Source organism: Pterocles gutturalis, unplaced genomic scaffold, assembly GCF_000699245.1.
Source record: "Pterocles gutturalis isolate BGI_N339 unplaced genomic scaffold, ASM69924v1 scaffold19621, whole genome shotgun sequence".
Taxonomy (NCBI): domain Eukaryota; kingdom Metazoa; phylum Chordata; class Aves; order Pterocliformes; family Pteroclidae; genus Pterocles; species Pterocles gutturalis.
In genome coordinates, this window is record NW_010105943.1 from 3,542 (window position 1) to 21,176 (window position 17,635).

The 17,635-nt window shown below is 43.0% G+C and overlaps 1 protein-coding gene across 1 annotated transcript in view; it reads left to right on the top strand.

Annotated features, from left to right (window-relative positions):
• Positions 1-7,768: 7,768 nt before the first annotated feature.
• Positions 7,769-17,635, top strand: part of ELAVL1 (ELAV like RNA binding protein 1) — a 28,818-nt gene continuing 18,951 nt past the window's right edge. Inside the window, exon 1 of the mRNA XM_010087588.1 lies at positions 7,769-7,946. Coding sequence (XP_010085890.1) covers positions 7,775-7,946 — 172 coding nt within the window. The 5' untranslated portion in view covers positions 7,769-7,774. The remainder of the gene's footprint in view (positions 7,947-17,635) is intronic.

Consider the following 17,635-nt stretch of genomic DNA (forward strand, 5'->3'; position numbering starts at 1 on the left):
CCACTTCTGATGCAGAGATATTTTTGTTGTCAGAACTGGCAAAAATGTTGGAATCTTGAATTTAGTTAAGCTAAGGAGAAAAAGGGCCATGTCTTCATTCCATGCTTGCAAAGGGGGAGAGGAATCAATAAAAAGATAAGATCTCTTAACTCTGAAAAATCTGAAGGACTGGCAAGCAGAAAGGATCTATTTGGTTGCCAGATTTACAACTGGAACTTACACACTAGTGTGGAAGGAACATACATGTACAGGTTAAGCAACTTATGTGGCTTAACGCTTCGAGTTGCAGTGTAAAAGAATCTTCCTGCCTAAAGACAAATGATTTTTTTAAAGTGACCTTCTTAGCATGCTTCAGTACACTGAGTTGGTTTCATTCTTGGGGGGAGAGGGAGGAGAGTACAAATGCCAAATGAATCAAATTGAATAGTGAATTTAAATTTCTCCTGTTTGCTGATTTAAAATATTGTGGCTGCAGAGGAGAGGAATTTGGATGAGACAGCTACGTGGGAGAGAACACTGACCTTATTGATCGCTGTGGGACAATAAAAAGAGAAATAGGGTAACGGTACAGTTTGGGGGAAGGAGTCTGTGACACCTCACTTTCTGCCTTTAAGTTTTCATACCTACCCAAACGTCGTGCTTCAAAGTTCAGGAAGATGTCAATTCCAGTGAAACATAATATTCATGCTCGTTAAATCAAGTAGCTGCCCATCAGCCTCAGCAAGCGTAACAAGCAAGGAAAGGTGAGATTGAGATTCTCCCTTTGTTTTGTGGTCATGGACTTGCTGTTTGGAAACAGCATCAGGCATCTTTCAAACATAGGCACGCTACTTCGTATCTACATTATTTTTATTCATAAGGAAATCTTCAGCACCATCACCTGCTTTTGCAAGTATACACTGAAATAACCTCTTGAAAGACTTCTGCATGTAGCTCGGGTCTGAGTTGCGGTTTTGAAGTGTGTGAGCTATACTGCGTGTGTATGTGCTAGGATAATGTTTTATGGGTTTTTTTTCCCCTCATATGCTGTATAAATGTTATTCTGGAACTGAAGAAAGAATCTCTGGATTTTCTGATTTCTTCTCCCCCTCACGCAACTGGCTTTTGGTGTTTGATCAAGATTAAAATCCTCTGCTATTTGAAGCAATGTTGCATGAATGCAGTGTGAGCCAAATAGCAATGGGTCTTGCACTGTGTTGTCGTTGACCTGTAGCCTGTATGAATGCTCCTGAAGAGGTGCAATGTGGTGAGGTGTTGGGGACAGAAAAGGAGTTTGTGTAAAGAATAAAAGGGTTTTCCTTGGAGATTATGGGGAAAGAATCTGTGGCGTATGTAAAGTAGAGGGGTCTGGATTAAGAAAGAGAGGGAGAGAGATACTCTGGCGAGCTTGCTTTTTTTTTTTTTTTTTTTTTTTTTTTTGGGAGGCATGTAGACCTAGTGGAGTTTTTTTCTGCTGGTGTGGCTTTTCAGGTCAAACATATTCCATTCCTTGCAGTGATTTCTGAGAAGGAAGCATGGATTCTTTTTTCCCCCCCAGTCTCTGTCCCTTCTGTGTCTTGACAGCTGGCTGCAAAGCAACTTTTTTGCCTGGCAATACAGTGCTGGATCATTCTTAAACTGTCTTCTTGAAACAGTTAAAACTAGTGGAGGCTCTCTGCAGGCACTTGAAGCCCTTTTGGGTGTGCGGCATTGCTTTTGTTGTGTGTTCAAACCTAGACATCTCAGCACCTCTGCATCTGCCTTCTGCAGCTGTGTGGGTTGGTTAGACACTTCCCTTGATGTAGCAGTGTCCTTTTTGTTCTATTTCAGGTGTGATCTCCAAGGAAGACGGCTTAGCAGCTTCAAAACTGAGTGGTAGAGCAGTGTCCGAGCCAGATAACCAAATTTGTTGTTTGCCTCCAAGTCTCCTGTGACTTGCAGGGTGAGGGCATGTCAACAAATACCAGCCATGTGCTGAAGAAACAGGGGAGGTCTCTTCTTTGTGTAGCCCTGAAGTTCTACTTGAAGCCCCCCATCAAGGTTCTTGAGGTCAGCCAGTGTATTTAAGAATAAATCCTGGAGACTGAGGTCTGAGTTGATCAAGACAGCTCACCAGCAGAACTCTGCCAGTGTCACTTGTTTCAGTGCAGGACCCCTGTTTGGTCACCGGTATTAACCCCACCAAGGAGACGTCATCAGTTTAGGGGCTCTGAGACGCTGTCTCCCAGAGTGTTTCCTGCATTGCATGTCCTAGTTGATGCCCACTTGCACTTCGTTGCAAAGAAGGGCTGAAGTGTTTGGTCAGGAGCCGGGGTCAGCAGCCCCAGCTCAGCTGTGGTTTGGGAGCCATGCTGGACTCGGTACGGCCCATTCACTGTGTTCAGGGAAGCTGCCACGCTCTGTGCCACAATACGTTAATGCATTCATCTGGCTCTCGTTGGCCAAGCGTTGGATATTGCTGTAGTCTGGGTGCTTCTGATATCAAAGACAAGAAATATGTTTGAGGTAGCTCTGACCTTCTTATGATCAGCACAGCTAGTGTTAGTGCTCCTGTGCCTCTGCAGTGCTACGTGGCTTTCCCTGGCTGGAGAACTGTACTGCATGAATGAGAATAGGTCACTTGCTGGAGTGCTAAGACCTGCTGCCTGGATTTTAATGAACGTGCTAATGCTGGCATGAAGGAGCACGGAGCTCATTGCTCCTGGAAGAATTTCCCATCTTAAGTTCTGCAGTAGCTAAAATGCTCACATATCATCTGTCATCTGTTTAGGTGTCTATGTTCAAGTTCGTGATCCCAGTAGTGGCCTAGTGCCTTTGCGGACCTGCAAACAAGGTGAAGGTACGCTAAGCCTCTTGCCTGATCTTGAAGACAGTCTGTCATCTCTCTTACCAATGTTCCTGTTTCAGATTCGTACAGGCCTTCCTTCTTAGCAAACGCCTCACAGTGAAAGACTTAATATCACTATATCCTAGAATTCTGGATGGAGATACTGAGTGTCATTTGGAAAAAGCTTTTACTGGTCTGTTGCCGGAATGATTTGTGTCATTTTTCTTTTAAACCTTCTGGGCTCTTGTGCACCTTTGTAAGAAGGTGATTGTCGTGGGCAGTGCAATGTTTCTGAAAAAAATACCTTGGAGAGCTTTGTATGCTCAGGACTGGCTGTTGGTGAATGAGCAATCTTTGAAGCAGGTAGTAAAGCGTTGAGCTGTGTGAATTGGAGCACCTCCAGAATTAATGGGAGGTTTGGGCACAGTACATAAGGTTCCCATTGGTTGCTCTGTGCATTCTCGGCCTGGAAAGTTTGAGGGCATCTTACACGAGGAAGAAGAAGGCTGTCTTTTAAAACAAGCTGTTGTAGGGTTTGGTTATGTTAAAAAAATTTCTCATTTTAGGAACTTGGTCTTAAAATTTCCTTTTCTTTGGGACATAGAATTCAAGGCCTTTTTTGGATAGGTTGCAAAGTACGAGTGTCATTACAGGTAGCCTTCCCAAATGGAGCTGTTAGACCTTTTTTTCATCCTTGACCTATCTCCTGAGAATGAGTGCATTCAGAGTTCTGATTTATGTTAACATGGATTGACAAACGTCAGTTAATGAAATTATAGATCCAGGTTAGTTGCTAAGCCTGGTTCTCATGTCTGGAATATTTACTGATATAATTGGATTGTTCCCTCTTTGGTAAAGAAAGATCAGGAGATTCCCTCAACATATTTCAGTGAGAGCAGAATGAAAAGCTTGTCCCTTATCTAGAATTTCTCATTTCATCCATATTGACTATTTTATACTGCCTTTTCTTTTTGGAATTCTTCTCACTCTGCAAAGGTTAACAGTTCTGCAGGGGCTGTTTTTATTCTCACTGGCATGAGAACTGTTCACCACCAGCGGAGGAAATGGTTTCCCACTAACTTCCAGGGTGGCCAGAGAGTGTTAGTCTTGCAGTAGGTTGTGTAAGTGCTTGGTGTAAGGTTAGGAAGAAAGGAGCATCTTCTTCATCAGCAGTCCACTCCTCTACTCTGCCTTCATCGCTTCTGCATGCTTTGTTCCTGGTATCCATGAAAATGTTTGCCAGGCCTTTATGCAAGGGCTTCCTAGAATTTGTTTTCTGATGTCTGAAGAAGAGCAGATGGAAGAGTTCCTTCACAGTCCTAATTGCTTCTTTCCCAATAGTGCCCTAGGCACATCTTGCTTATCGTGTGGAGATACAGGTGGTAGGTCTTGCAGACAGCGAGATTAGAGGCTGTGGTAAAATGATTTAAAGTTGATAGCCACTTACTGAACTCCTGGCAGTTTGGCTTGATGTGAGTCTGGTAACTTGCCATCGTGGTGTGCTGGGGAGTTTTCTGTGCTTGCTTTCTAGCTGTGGTGCCTCCTTTTTGGGCAAGAGGTATGCCTTGGAGGATAAGGAAAATAATTTTTTTTTCTTCCCCCAAGTCTTTGGTTTTGGAAAGTGTTAAAATGTATAACGACTTCTTAAAGTCAGCAGGAGAAGAATCTTGGCAGCAGGAAGGATTTGTATCCCTACCCTAACTGTAAATTTGGTTAAAGTGAAGGAAATTTGTACTTCTGTCTTGTAAAGCTGGAAAAATCAACATTTCTTCCTTTGCTTACTAAATATTCTAATTGTACTGTACAACTTCCATACTCATAAAAATATTGGTGTGTTGTGCTTGAATTTTATACAGGACAAAGGCAAGCAAAGTTGCCTTCCATTAAAACAATTCCGAAAATGTGTCGGCTGGTTTTATAGCTCAGATGTATTGAACAAAGAAAGTTCAGCAGAATAGGAAACTTTTCGGAGGTCGTTCTCGGACAGTTCTGACAGAGCTGGAAGGGAATGACATCATTTCCCAGGACAACTGAGACAACCTGGCAGATTTAAATCATCTGTTGAGGGGAGTCTCTTCCCCTGCTTCTGGCTTTGCAGCTTCTCCTCTTGCTCTCCTATGCTCTGGCATTAGCTCTGGCGCTTATCTTCCTGCAAGGAAAGCAGATTAAAACTGCTGACCCAACAAAACCTGCTTCCCTTCTTGTGTAGCTTTCCGTTGCTTCCATGGTACAAATTGGTTATCCTGTGGGTGGATGGGTGCTGGGGCTTGCTTGTGTTGACACTTGAAACGCAGAAATGGCGAGTGGAAGGCTGATCAGGGGGTGAGGAGGAACAAGACCTCTCCTTCTATAAGCTGCCAGCTGCTATTGTTTCAACACGTATTGAAAAAGAGATTCAGTTGAAATCTGTACTGTGCTAAATCTCAAATTAACCTAAGTCTAGTCATGGTTTATTCTGAAGTGGTGTACTCTGTTGCTGCCATTTAAAAAAACCTGACCTTTGCAAGAAGAAAATAGGAAATAAAATGACAAACATGACTTAACAATAGCTACTGGTGAAAGGGCTGAAAGACCCTTCCTGCAGACAGCGTTCCCTTTCTAGACTTAGGATTTCTAGCTACTGTTCCTGACTTTCTCCGTTATTTGACTGATAGTTGTCAGTAGTGGTGCAGTCCCCATAAAGGGTTATCCTTTTGTAGATCCTGATCCATAAAATAAAGCCATGAACCATTGCTGCTCAGGCCGTTAGCACAGAGGGCAGCGGTGTCTGTGGTTTCTCCAAAACCTGTAAGCTGATGCTCCGTAGTTGTCTTGTGGTCTTAATGGTTGTAACTCAAAATGACCTTATGTGAGAAGCATATGTTGTCATCTGGATGCTCCTGGCTCATCTTAATGCAAAAATAAATTGGCAAATGTAGCGAGTATTAACTATGTGGTATTGTAAGTCTTGCTGGCTCACTCTGTGTTGAGATGAGCTAGGAGCTTTTGCATCTTCTGATGTTTTGCTGGTGGCTGAGAAGCAATAGTACCTGAAACTGTTCTAATTGAGCTGGAATTGATTATCCCCTCAGGCAAGATGAGCACTGTGCTGGTGATACCTGCTGCAGATCATATGCTCAGCTCTCAAGCAAACTGCAGCTGGAGGAATTTGAACAGTAGTTGCTTACGTGCAGCATCTTATGTTTTTCTTTGACCAAATTAGTGTATTGGCCAGAAGTTCCATTAAAGTAAACCCAAAGTTCGCCTTTGAGCCTCTGGTAATGAATTCTTCTGTGGCGGCACTGAGAGATTCAACGAGAAGCAGATTTTGTGCTGAACTTGGAAGGTTTACACTAAGCTTTCAGAACAGAGTCTGCTGCTAAATTTCTGGTGCTTGAATTTTTCATCAGACTGATCTCTTGTATGAGGTGAAGCATTCATGTATTTCTATTCTGAAAATACAGCTATGTGAGTCTGAATTTGCAGGGTTGGTAAACTGGCTATAGCAAGAAGAGATTATTAGCCAAGCAGGCATTGCTGATTTAGCCGTATGCAGCCAAACTTCAGATGGTAGTCCTGTAGTGAGAATTCTGGATTAAAGAAAAAACTCCGTCCTCTCGGATTAACCTTAATTTCATCCAAAAATAAGTGTTACTTATTTTTGTTTGTCTACCACGTACTGGTGGAGTCTGAATTGGAAATACATTCATACTTAACTGTTATCGCAGCTTTGTGGTGCAAATTGTGGTGTAAAATGTGGTGTGGTGCTGAGCGGCCCCAGTGTTTGGCTTCTGTGTTAAATGCAGAAATAGTGATGATTTAGGAGGAGGAGTGCTGGACTGAGCATTGGGAGGCTGTGAATTCACTGCAGATTTTTAGCAGTTTTTCTGTTAATTCTGTGTGCTCCACAGCTGGTTTTAAGAGCTGTTAAAGGACACTTGTTTGGGAGCTAGAGCTGCCTAGCTCTCTGGGGCTGAGAGATGAACAAATCTGCGGTGACGAACTTGAGAAGCAGAGTCTAGAACCATACAAGAAATGAGCTTCCTGGTGGTGGTGGTTTCCAGAAGGAACGTGCCAGTCTAGGCTTCCTGAATCTGCTAGACCTCATTTTTCTCCTGTTGCAGGAATGGTGTTATCCTGGTTTTGACCATTTCAAAGCAGTTGTAAAGGCCCTTTAAAATCTACTCTTCTGGCAGGCCTTGAAGGACGAGCAGCTTGGGTCTGGTGGGAGTTTGTTGATGTCCTCTGCATCTGAATGTCAGGATTCAGTCCCTGCTGGTGGCTGACAAAGGCAGAGAGTATCTTTGTGTGATGGAATTTCTGGTTGTTTTCTCTAGGCTTTCTTAAGAAGGTGCAAAAATATCAAATACTCACTAGGCACCAAAGTTTGTGTTCCATCTGCTTCGTGTGTGCAGTTAAGCCATCACCCAAAGGCGACCGTTTAACAGTAACAGGGCAATGTGTGAAGGAGGGAGCTTCTAGGAAATAAATAGTCCCCAGCTGAAATAGTGAACTGGGTCTAGTAGATCTGGCTGCTGCTCCTCTTTCTGTCTTTTCAGAGTCCTGGGCATGAGGCTGGAATTAAGGTGTCTGTTTTGACTCTCACTAGTCAAGTGCTTGGACATGGGGAACCTGATTTTTAACTTGGCTGTTGTGAATACTTGGGTGTTTACAGGAATGTGTACAAAAATCTATCTTGATGCTTTTTATTAACAAAAAAACCCCAAACCTCCTTAAGAGCTCTTTAATGGTACATAGTTTTGTAAAATGCCATACTTGTCAGTTTGAAAGAATGAATTGTTCTGGAATTTTCAACAAATAATGTTTTATTTTGTGAGTGGAAGAAAATGTGATGTTGAAACAGTTGCTTGTTTTCGGTTTTTTAAAAATAAACATTCAAACTTATTTCAGGTGGAGAAAGTTTGGCTTGTTGAAATGCAAAGGTCTAGAACTCATTTGTGATTTTTCTCTTTGCAGATTTATTATAAAATGTCTAATGGTTATGAAGATCACATGGCTGAAGATTGCAGGGATGATATTGGTAGAACAAATTTAATTGTTAACTACCTCCCTCAGAACATGACGCAAGATGAGTTACGGAGTCTATTTAGCAGTATTGGCGAAGTTGAATCTGCAAAACTTATTCGGGACAAAGTTGCAGGTATAGTCTATAAGAAATTTTTACTTTGTGGTAGACTGCTCAAGCAAATACTTAACTGAATGCAATTTAATAGAGAAATAAAAAATATTTGTGTGTGTGTAATCAAACTATTGAGAAGTATGCATCTAACTGCAGTGATGCTAAGGCTGGATATTAGGTTTTAGGAAGATAGAATACTTAAGGCTAAATTAGTGACTATTTTGTGTATGCTTAAGAATTCCAAGAAGTACAATTCCTAAATTTGAACGTGAATAGGCATGTCTAAAGCTAGTTTGGATTTATTCCTCAGCTGCTTTATTCTTTCTACAGTCTGAGCATTTTTGACTCTACCAGAGCGCTGAATATGCAAACTAAACTTTTGATCAGTGAAATAAAGGTATGGTGTGTGTCTGAAAGAGCTGCAGGCCTTGTCACTCTTCAGAATTTCACTTGCAAGTTGATTAAATGGGATTGTTACTAGTAGTAGCTTTAAAAAATGAGAGGAATGAATTGTTCAAATTTGTGAAACTTAGTGTTTCCTTGAAAACAAACAAACGCTGGTAGAGCAACTGGTTCTGTAAGCCATATCTGTTTAGTTGCAGGAGCTTTTTATCTGCTCTTTGAAGATGTTTTAATCTTTGCACTGTTAAAAATCTTCATTTACAAATTCTGGTTATTCTTCTTCAGAATTCCCAGAATCTTAGATTTAGTGGGAAAGGATTGTTGTTTCTGTAAATAAAAGTAATTGTGGTGTTAATGAGCTCTGCATGCTTGTTTGCTCTCAGCCTGCAGACAATTGCCTTGTGGAATTTTCTGCTGCACACGCTCAATCTTGTATTTCAGAATCCTGCAATACTGACTTAGATCATTATCTAATCCATAACGAAACAGGTCTGAAACTACTTCGCTATCTTTAAAAACTGCATGAAAGTTGCTGAAACACATGAGAATTCTTTGAGTGCTATCTTGATGGACTTTAGTACTTTAGATGCTTGAGAATAGGCATGAGAACTAAGTAATTAAAAACTCAACAATTCATGTTCAGAATGGCTTCTCCAATTTCCATGCCTTTAGTTTTCCTCGTTTCTTTCAGATGAAGTTTCGTGTGATAACCATCTATGTCAATCTGTATATACGGAATGTTTATGTAAAATCATAATGAAATAGTTACATAAAATACTGATTTCTTTGAGTGTTTTGGTAGATGAGTATTCAGCCTAGATGCTGTCATACAGTTTGAGATGCTTAGAAGTAGGGGTTGCTCTGGAGGCTACTTTTGCAAGGAACCAAGACTACTTGTTTATTGATAGCAAGCCATTCAGCGGATGTCATGGCTGATCCACACCTTAGACTTTCAAATAAGCCCAAAATTGTCTCCACGGGAGGTAAGGCTGTTTTAAATGGGAAGCAAGACACACCATTACCTGCAGTTTGAGAGTCTATTTCACACTGTTCCCTGTAGTATGAATACTCAGGTTAAGTCTGGTTAATTTTAACTTGGAACTTGATGGTGCTGCGTGGTTTAAAGTCCAAAACATGCCTGCGTGGTTCAGGTTTTTCTTAACAGCCCTCTCAAAAATCAAAAGTAAAATTCCTATTAGCTTTCCGTAGAGTCCTTGAATGCCCATGGACAAAAGACTTGCTTTTCTTTAAAGTGATTGCAAGTGTTTAATTCTGACATTTGTCAGACCACTTAATTTTGTTGCTACCTAATTTTTCATTTGCTTGCAGCACTGTTAGGAGCAATTCCCAGTCTTCTCTGTGCTCACTGATAGTTTTGGAATATGAGTAACTAAGATTTGGCTTCTTTGGGAACCTTCTAGAAGTACCACTTTTTTCTTCCTTTTGCTCTTTCTTTCTGCCCCTTTGTGTTTGCATTAAGGGTTCTGTATTGTGAAACTCCTCTCTAAGCAGATCTGATGTTTTGCTGCCCCTGAAGAGAACAGACTTGTGGCAGAGCTCTGCTCTCCTTTGTGCCACCACTTGCATTTTTCTGACCCCACAGCAGACTAGCAGGAAACTGGAGCTGCAGCAAAACCTGTTTAGCTCCCTGACCTTGGTTTCTGTGAGGTCAGATAAGTCATAATATTGGAATGTGAGATGTAGTGGGGTTGAGTGGCCTGGACAGGAGGGAGGTAACCTCTCCTTCTGTTGGTATTAGACTTTTTAGATCAATGTAGTTCTTTTCAGTGGTATCACAGCTTGTGACATTCTGTTATATCAAAGCATTTTGTATTTGATATTGCCTTTATTGACTGTATTTGCAGAGTTAAAATAATTTTGTTTGATAATGCTTATTTTTCATAAAGCAATGACTGCTATGTGTAATTTTTTCCAGTTAATACTCTTAATGAAACATGTAGGGCAGAAAATGTCCTCTGCCTGGAATGCAGTTTTTAATGACTTATTGAATGAGCCTTAGCTTTCTGGAGACTTATACTTTGATTCAAGAATTGGTTTGAAAGCCAAAGATTCGGTTTGTTCGAGCAAAGTATTTCATTATGATCAAAGTATATATGTTGTAGTGTTTAGTTTCAAATACAGCATGGTACTGAACAATCTTATGTTGTATGTATTAGATCGTGTTTATAAAATTGAGAGAAACTCTTAGAAACTGCTAGGCTACTTATCCTTTTTTTGTTGTTGATGACCATTATGGGAAGTTGAAAGTAGCAGCAAACACTAGTGTCAATTTGCATTTGTTACTGTGAATTTTCTGCTTTCTGTACATGTGGATTATAGCAGTTGGTAAAAGTATGACTCTGCATTTGTTTTGTTGTTTGAGACGTGATCCCTTCTCCTCCTTTTTGCAGTAACGATAGAGAAGCTTGTGCGCAGTAGATGAGCATTAGCCAGGGTGCAGTGCTCCTTCAGTTCTTCCTGACCATACTGGAAAGACAGGGTGCTGGTCTCTTCATTCTCCAGTTTGTGTATTGCGTTCCTGAGCTCTTCCAGCCATGGCTTTGCTGAACTCGTGATGAATGAATCAGTACTTGGGTCAGTGGCAATATTGGATTGGCACTCTGTTGCTCACTGGACTTGTATTGATGGCGAGTGTGTTTTGGACATTAAGGATTTGGTAAGAGAACTTGGATATTGTTCTTTCTGTCATCTGACAGTCCTAAGAGTAGCACTAGCCATGTGTCAGGGCTTTGAGCTCTGGGGGGACATTAGAAGGTCACTTCCCAATATAGTACGGCACAAGGTCAAGTCTGAGATGTGACTTTTCAGTGTTGCATCTCTTGGCCTTTTGTGGTAATCGCCGAGGCTTGTGAGTAGCCTTTGACCCAACTCAATTGATGAAATTCTCCCCTTCTTGCTGTGGTTTGTCTGATTAGTCTGCACCGATTAGAGTGGAGCCATACAACACTGACTTCAGATGCAACAGTGGCAAACTTTTGCTTTGTACTGATTTCCTACCCAGCAGTGTGCACAGTGCTCAGCGTCCTCTTGGAGCCACTGGCTACAATGGATGATCCAACAGAACAAATCTGTCCTGTGCCACAGTTTGCACTGGAGGTGCTTGACTTTGCTGGGACATCCAGATTCTGGGGTCTGGGTTTCCAGCCAGTCTGCTGTGCTGGACTCCTCCCACAGGTGAATGTTTTTGAAGCGTTTCTCCTCCTTCAGCATCTGCTAATGCAGAAGTCCAGGCTTTTGTGCCAGTCTAGTTTTGGTGAGTTTCTCGCAGCACAGATGCGGATGGCTCGTTGTGTCAGGATGTCTGTGCACAATGAGGATGCTTCTAATCAATAGCTGTAAATTTTATACAACCTGGTCATCTTTAGTCTCCTGTTTGTGCAGGTGTATGCAGACTTCAGTCCTTCTGGACCAAATGCTAAAGCTGAAAGTCTGCCATGAGCACAAGTTGTATTTAGTTTCTCTGTCTTCCCCTTACCCTGCTGAAGCGTTGGTACTTTCAAACCTGACTGTCCTAAAGCTCTTGAAAGGTTGAGTTAAACTTTGTACATGTGTTTAGGGTATCAGACTGCTGTGGGATCTGTTCATTGCTCATGAAGCCCATGGCCCTGCTCTTAGTACCTGGTGACAAACTTGTTGTGTGCACCCCTCTGTAGAAGTGCTTTGTCTGATGGCAGTTGATTAAACTTTTTACATGTGTTTAGGGTATCAGACTGGTGTGAAGCCCATGGCCCTGCTCTTAGTACCTGGTGACAAACTTGTTGTGTGCACCCCTCTGTAGAAGTGCTTTGTCTGATGGCAGTTGATTTTGTTAGGGAGGCATGCAACTTCTTGAGGGTTCTTCTTCCCGCCCTCACACCATCTGCACTGCTTGAGCAGGGAATGGGTTGTCCCTGTAATACTTCTGACAAAATACTCAGGACTTTCTACTCCAGGGAATCTAAGACGTGATCCTTCAGACTGTGCCAAAGGCTCTGTTGGTACCTTTCAGCTACCAAAATACAGCCATCTCTACGCAGACACTGAAAGGAGGGAGTGGGCTTCCTCTTCGTTGTCTTTATTTGCTTATGTAAGTTTGAGTTCTGATGGAGCCTTGCTAAGGTTGAACTCCTTGATCAGCAACTATCAGGGACAAAGCCATTGCTCCACTGCTGCTGAAAAATGTGGAGCAAAATGGACATTTTGGGGTCACTTGTTAAGGTTGTGTGCAGAAATCTGGAGTTCCATCTCAAAAAATACCATCATGGCTCACTCGCACTGCAGGTGTGCACGTGGCATGCTGCTTACGGGACCAAAAAGATATCACTTTGAGGGAGGTGGAGTTCCTCAGGAACCGTATGCATCATCACCTTTTCCCTGTCTTTTCCTTTTCATGATGTCTTCTCTGGAAGACTCTCACAGAAATTATGCATCTAAAAAAGAAATGAATGGCTGGGTCCTTGTAAGCTTTTAAAGCCAAAAGGGAAGGAAGATTTTATCGCATGGCTTTCCAGTGCTGCCAGGCGGTAAGTAGCTCCCCAGCTCACATGACAGGGTAACTCCCTATTCATTTCACTAGTGTAGTGGACTCCAGTCTAGAAACAGAATTCTGAAGTGTTCTTGTTTTGTGGAAGGTATTTAAGTATTCTCTTTGGCTGAAGTTGTTTCCTTTTGCGTGAAAAACAACCATGAAATTGCTTAAGCAGTTTTGCTGTTAACTGTGTAACTGGAATGCATCATTAGTCACGGATTTTGTGTGTTCAAGAATGCCTAGCAACAATTGTTAACTTAATGAAAAGTGCAAATGGTTTACAGACAAATTAGCCAAATACTGAAAATGTAACACCCCTTAGCTTTGCCAGCTTCACTTCATTTCCTTTATCAGAAGGTTGGCCATACGAACTACCTCAAAGGTAATAACTGAGTTCTAGCAAGGGTATGGGAGTATACTTAATATAAAGGTTGCTTGGGCTCTTTAAGTGGGTTCAGAGCACAGCTAGCAGAAGCAGCAGCTGGTGCAGCAGTTTCTGGGCTCTGTTTCTGAATGTTCTGGGAGCTTCTGGGATTGTCAACAGACTTCTGGGACCCCTGTGAGGAACTGGAGCGCTTGCTGTTGCCGCTACAGACGGTTGTAGGAGACCTTGGCTTCTAGCACCGAGCTCTGAGATCTGTCCTCTGTCAAGTGTACTTGATCAACGGGACATGGGAGCTTTTGTTCCAGCTGACCACTGGTTAGGGAGGGTTAAGCACCTGCTTAACACTTTCTTAGGCCAGGCCTATATAGCAGTCAAGCCTAGAGCACAGCTCCCAGGGCACTGCAGACAGGCCCAGCAGTGCAGACAGGGACATGGGCTGTGCTGCCATCAGCCTGTATGCACTCAAGAATGGTGGTGACGTGCTGCATGGTCTCCAGCTGTCCCTGTAACACTGTGACCGAAAAAGAGCTACCTGGACCGAAAAAGAGGGTGCAGTTCTGCAGGGAGCGCCTGGGGCCTCTCACCTAGGCTGGGTGGAGAGCCAGGTTCTGACTGCCACCAGAGCTGTGCCCTGCAGGAGGATCTGTGTCAGCAAGCGAGGGACGTGTGGTTGCGTTGCAAACCAATCTCTGAGGCTGCTGATGAGCAGCACAAAGCCCAGCTGAAGACCAGTCACTGGTGAAGTCCCCAAAGGTTTAATATTGGGGCCAATTCTGTTTAAAATTTTAGTTCATGGCCTGGATGATGGGACAGATTGCACCCTTGGCATGCCGGAGCTGATGGCAAACTCCGGAGTGGCTGGTACAGCAGGTGGCTGTGCTGCTGTTCAGAGGGAGTGTGGCAGTGGTCTCTGAAAGCTTTAAGGAAGGGCTAGTGTAACTGAAGGTGACTTCCTACTGTTTTAGGGTTGTGGGTATCCTTTTACTCTAGATAGAGACATTGAGAGGGTTAAATATATTCATGCCTCCTTATGGACATCCCTCCTTGTGATGCATAGGCCCATAAAGTAAAAAAGGCCAACACGTTGCACGACATACTCTGTTTTACCAAAGCTGACATTTTCACGTCGTTTGCCTTTCTTTTCCCTCATCAAGCCATAAAAATGAGCTGTATAGCAAAATCTTCAGTTGTACTCCAATATTTCTCAACATGTTTTAAGCGGGAGTTATTGTTGCACATAACCTTAGGATACTTGCATCCTCTTCTGCAGAATAACAGTTTGGTTCAGCTTAACCTACGATCGTGTTGTCTCGGAATGCTTGCTGTGGTTTTGCATTGTAGTGTTTGCAGCTAAAAAAGCATCATTATTTGAAAGCTGAAGTGTCTTCCAAAGGAGGTGGGGGGAGTGGATTTTTCAGCCTTCAGTGCCTTGAATAGTCAGGTTTTTGTTCCAACCACAGATTAACAAAATCTGTCCTAAAGTTTAAAAAAAAAAAAAAAGATTTGACAGTGAGTGGGCAAGGCATTTTCCTCCCAAAGACTGCCTCAAAGAAGTCAGCCTGTGGTATTCATGCACAATTTTGGGCCTGTTTTTTTCTGTGTTCACTTTACAAATCCTTTTCACTTCACAGCATCTAGGATGCTGGCAGTTCATCTGGAAAAAGAGCCCTGGAGCAACTTAAATTAAATCTCAATAGAACAATGTTCTGGAAATGAGAGAAAGGAAAAATGATGGAGAACATATAGAAATAAGTATGTGGAAGGTCTTTGTTAAATGAAATTAGTTACTAAAAATAGGAAAACTTTTGTTTCCAGGATTTAAAGCTGTCGCTCTTACTGCATATGGTCAATTTAAAATATTGTGGAGATTGTGAGAACCCTGGAAGCTGTCTCTCTGAGCCGGGGTAAAGAGCAGACTTAGGGTCAAATTAACTTTGTAGCTTTTGACTTTTTTTCTGAAGAAGTTTCTGTTTGAATTGCTTGTAGTCGTCTTTGTTTCAAGGCAAATCCCATTTATTTTGCAAATGGAAGAGAGGCCACTTTATTTGTAATTTGTGATATTTTCCTGAGTTGTTTGAAGGTCAGGCTTTCCAAACCTGTTAGATGTGATTTTGCCCTTAAACTTCTGTAAATGAGACTATTCATTGTTTACCCCTGGAAGAGAAAGTGGTTTGTGTCCTGGCCAAATGAAGCAGTGGGGACACATTCTGTATCAGTAAAACTAGGTGTTATTTTCTTTATTTCCTTTCTAGTTCCTTTCTGTTGCAATTAAAAGTCTTTTCAGTAATACGTGGCTGTTTTTAAGTCTTAAGCAGGAATTGGCTCAGATAGCAATCTTTGTCTTAGTCATAGAAACTAATAATGCTGAATTCGGTTACTGTGGAAGAAAGGTGCTGAGCTGTTGCATTGACACTGGCCATGGAAGCATTTAAAGGACAAATATTGTGGAAATGCTTAAATATAAACCTAAGCTTTTGGGTTTGTATGCTAAAGGGTGTGCTTGAAGTGTGAGTGGGGCATGGGGCAGTGATTTCTGGTACAGTGTTGATCCTGCTAATCCAGCCTCACAGTGGCACAGTGCCTCCCGGGTGTCTTACGGGGGTGGGCACAAGACCAGGCTGTCCAGCTAGGCTGAGCTTTGCCCCTAGCCTGAGACGAACATGATTTTGTGGAATTTCTGCAGCGCTCTCCTGGTGTTTGCATAGAATTGTAGAATCATTAAGGTTGGCAAAGACCTCAAGGATCATCAAGTCCAACCCTCAACCCAACCCCACCCAACCCACTAACCCATGTCCCGAAGCACCACATCCACACGGTTCTTGCCCCCCTCCAGGGATGGTGACTCCACCACTGCCCTGGGCAGCCTGTTCCAATGCCTCAGCACTCTATTGCTGATATCCAGCCTAAACCTCCCCTGGCGCAACTTGAGGCCGTTTCCTCTTGTCCCATCACTTGTTCCTTTAGAGCAGAGCCCAGCACCCCCCTCACTGCCCCCTCCTTTCAGGCAGCTGTAGAGAGTGATGAGGTCTCCTCTCAGCCTCCTCTTCTCCACACTGAACCCCCCCCAGGTCCCTCAGCCGCTCCTTGTCAGCCCTGTGCTCCAGACCCTTCCCCAGCTTCGCTGCCCTTCTCTGGACCTGCTTCAGCCTCTCAATGTCCTCCTTGTGGTGAGGGGCCCAAAACTGACCCCAGGATTCGAGGTGCGGCCTCACCAGTGCTGAGTCCAGGGGCACAATCCCTGCCCTGCTCCTGCTGGCCACACCATTGCTGATACAGGCCAGGATGCCGTTGGCCTTCTTGGCCACCTGGGCACACTGCTGGCTCCTGTTCAGCCGGCTGTTGCCCAGCACCCCCAGGTCCCTCTCTGCTGGGCAGCTTTCCAGCCCCTCTCCCCCGAGCCGGGGGCGTTGCAGGGGGTTGTTGTGACCACAGTGCAGGACCCGGCACTTGGCTTTATTGAACCTCAGACAATTGGCCTCAGCCCATGACTAATGATGGTTGTGGACAGCATTTATGACTAAGCTGGAGATGAAGCAGAACTGTAAAAAATAAGTCAGAATGATTAGTTGTAGCTTCAAGAAGTTATGCAGAAAAAAAAAAAAAAAAAAACGAAAAACCCACAACCAAACAACTCTTCCATTTTCCAAAATCAGTGTAAAAGACTGTAGAATATTTTTTTGGGCGAAGTGAAATTTTTAAGATTAATGTGGTACTTCAGTACCTGTACTAAACCTATGGCACATAGTCCTCTCTTGAGCAGCATGTTTTTGAGTTTTCTGGGACTTGCTGTGGTCACCATGGTACAAGTGGGAAAGAATGGGGGTGATTCAGAGAAGCAAAGTGACTTCTCAGTGTCACAGGTGAAGCCAGGTGTGGGGACATTGCTGAGGAATGGAGGACTGGGTACCTGGGGACTGGCTCAGGAGAAAAGTTTTGGTTCAGGCTGTGGGTTTTAGCTTCAGATTCATGTGTTCTCAGAGTATCTGAGATGCATCAGATGAGTGTAGGGGGTGTTTCCTGTAGTCTCAAAAATACACTGTGAGTGATGTGGCAGCCTAGCAATAAATAGAATCACTTCTGTGTTGTGATTATAGGGTTTGATCAGCATAGGCTTGTAATGCAGAATCCTGCCCTTCTGTTAGTTTTGAAGATTGGTGATTAAATACTTGAGATGTTTGTTCACATCCAGAAATATGTTTTGACAAAAATCCTTCAAGAAGCTGCTTTCTTTTCTTTTTTGGTAAGGGCACTTTATAGTATGAAAACAAACTGCCAAGGGGGTAACAAATAGCAAATGCTTGTTTCCAGCATCGAGCCAAGCAGTGCGTGTAGAACATGTCAGGTTGGCATTTGGAGTACTAAAGTGACAAAGCGGTTAAAAGTTATGATGGGGAG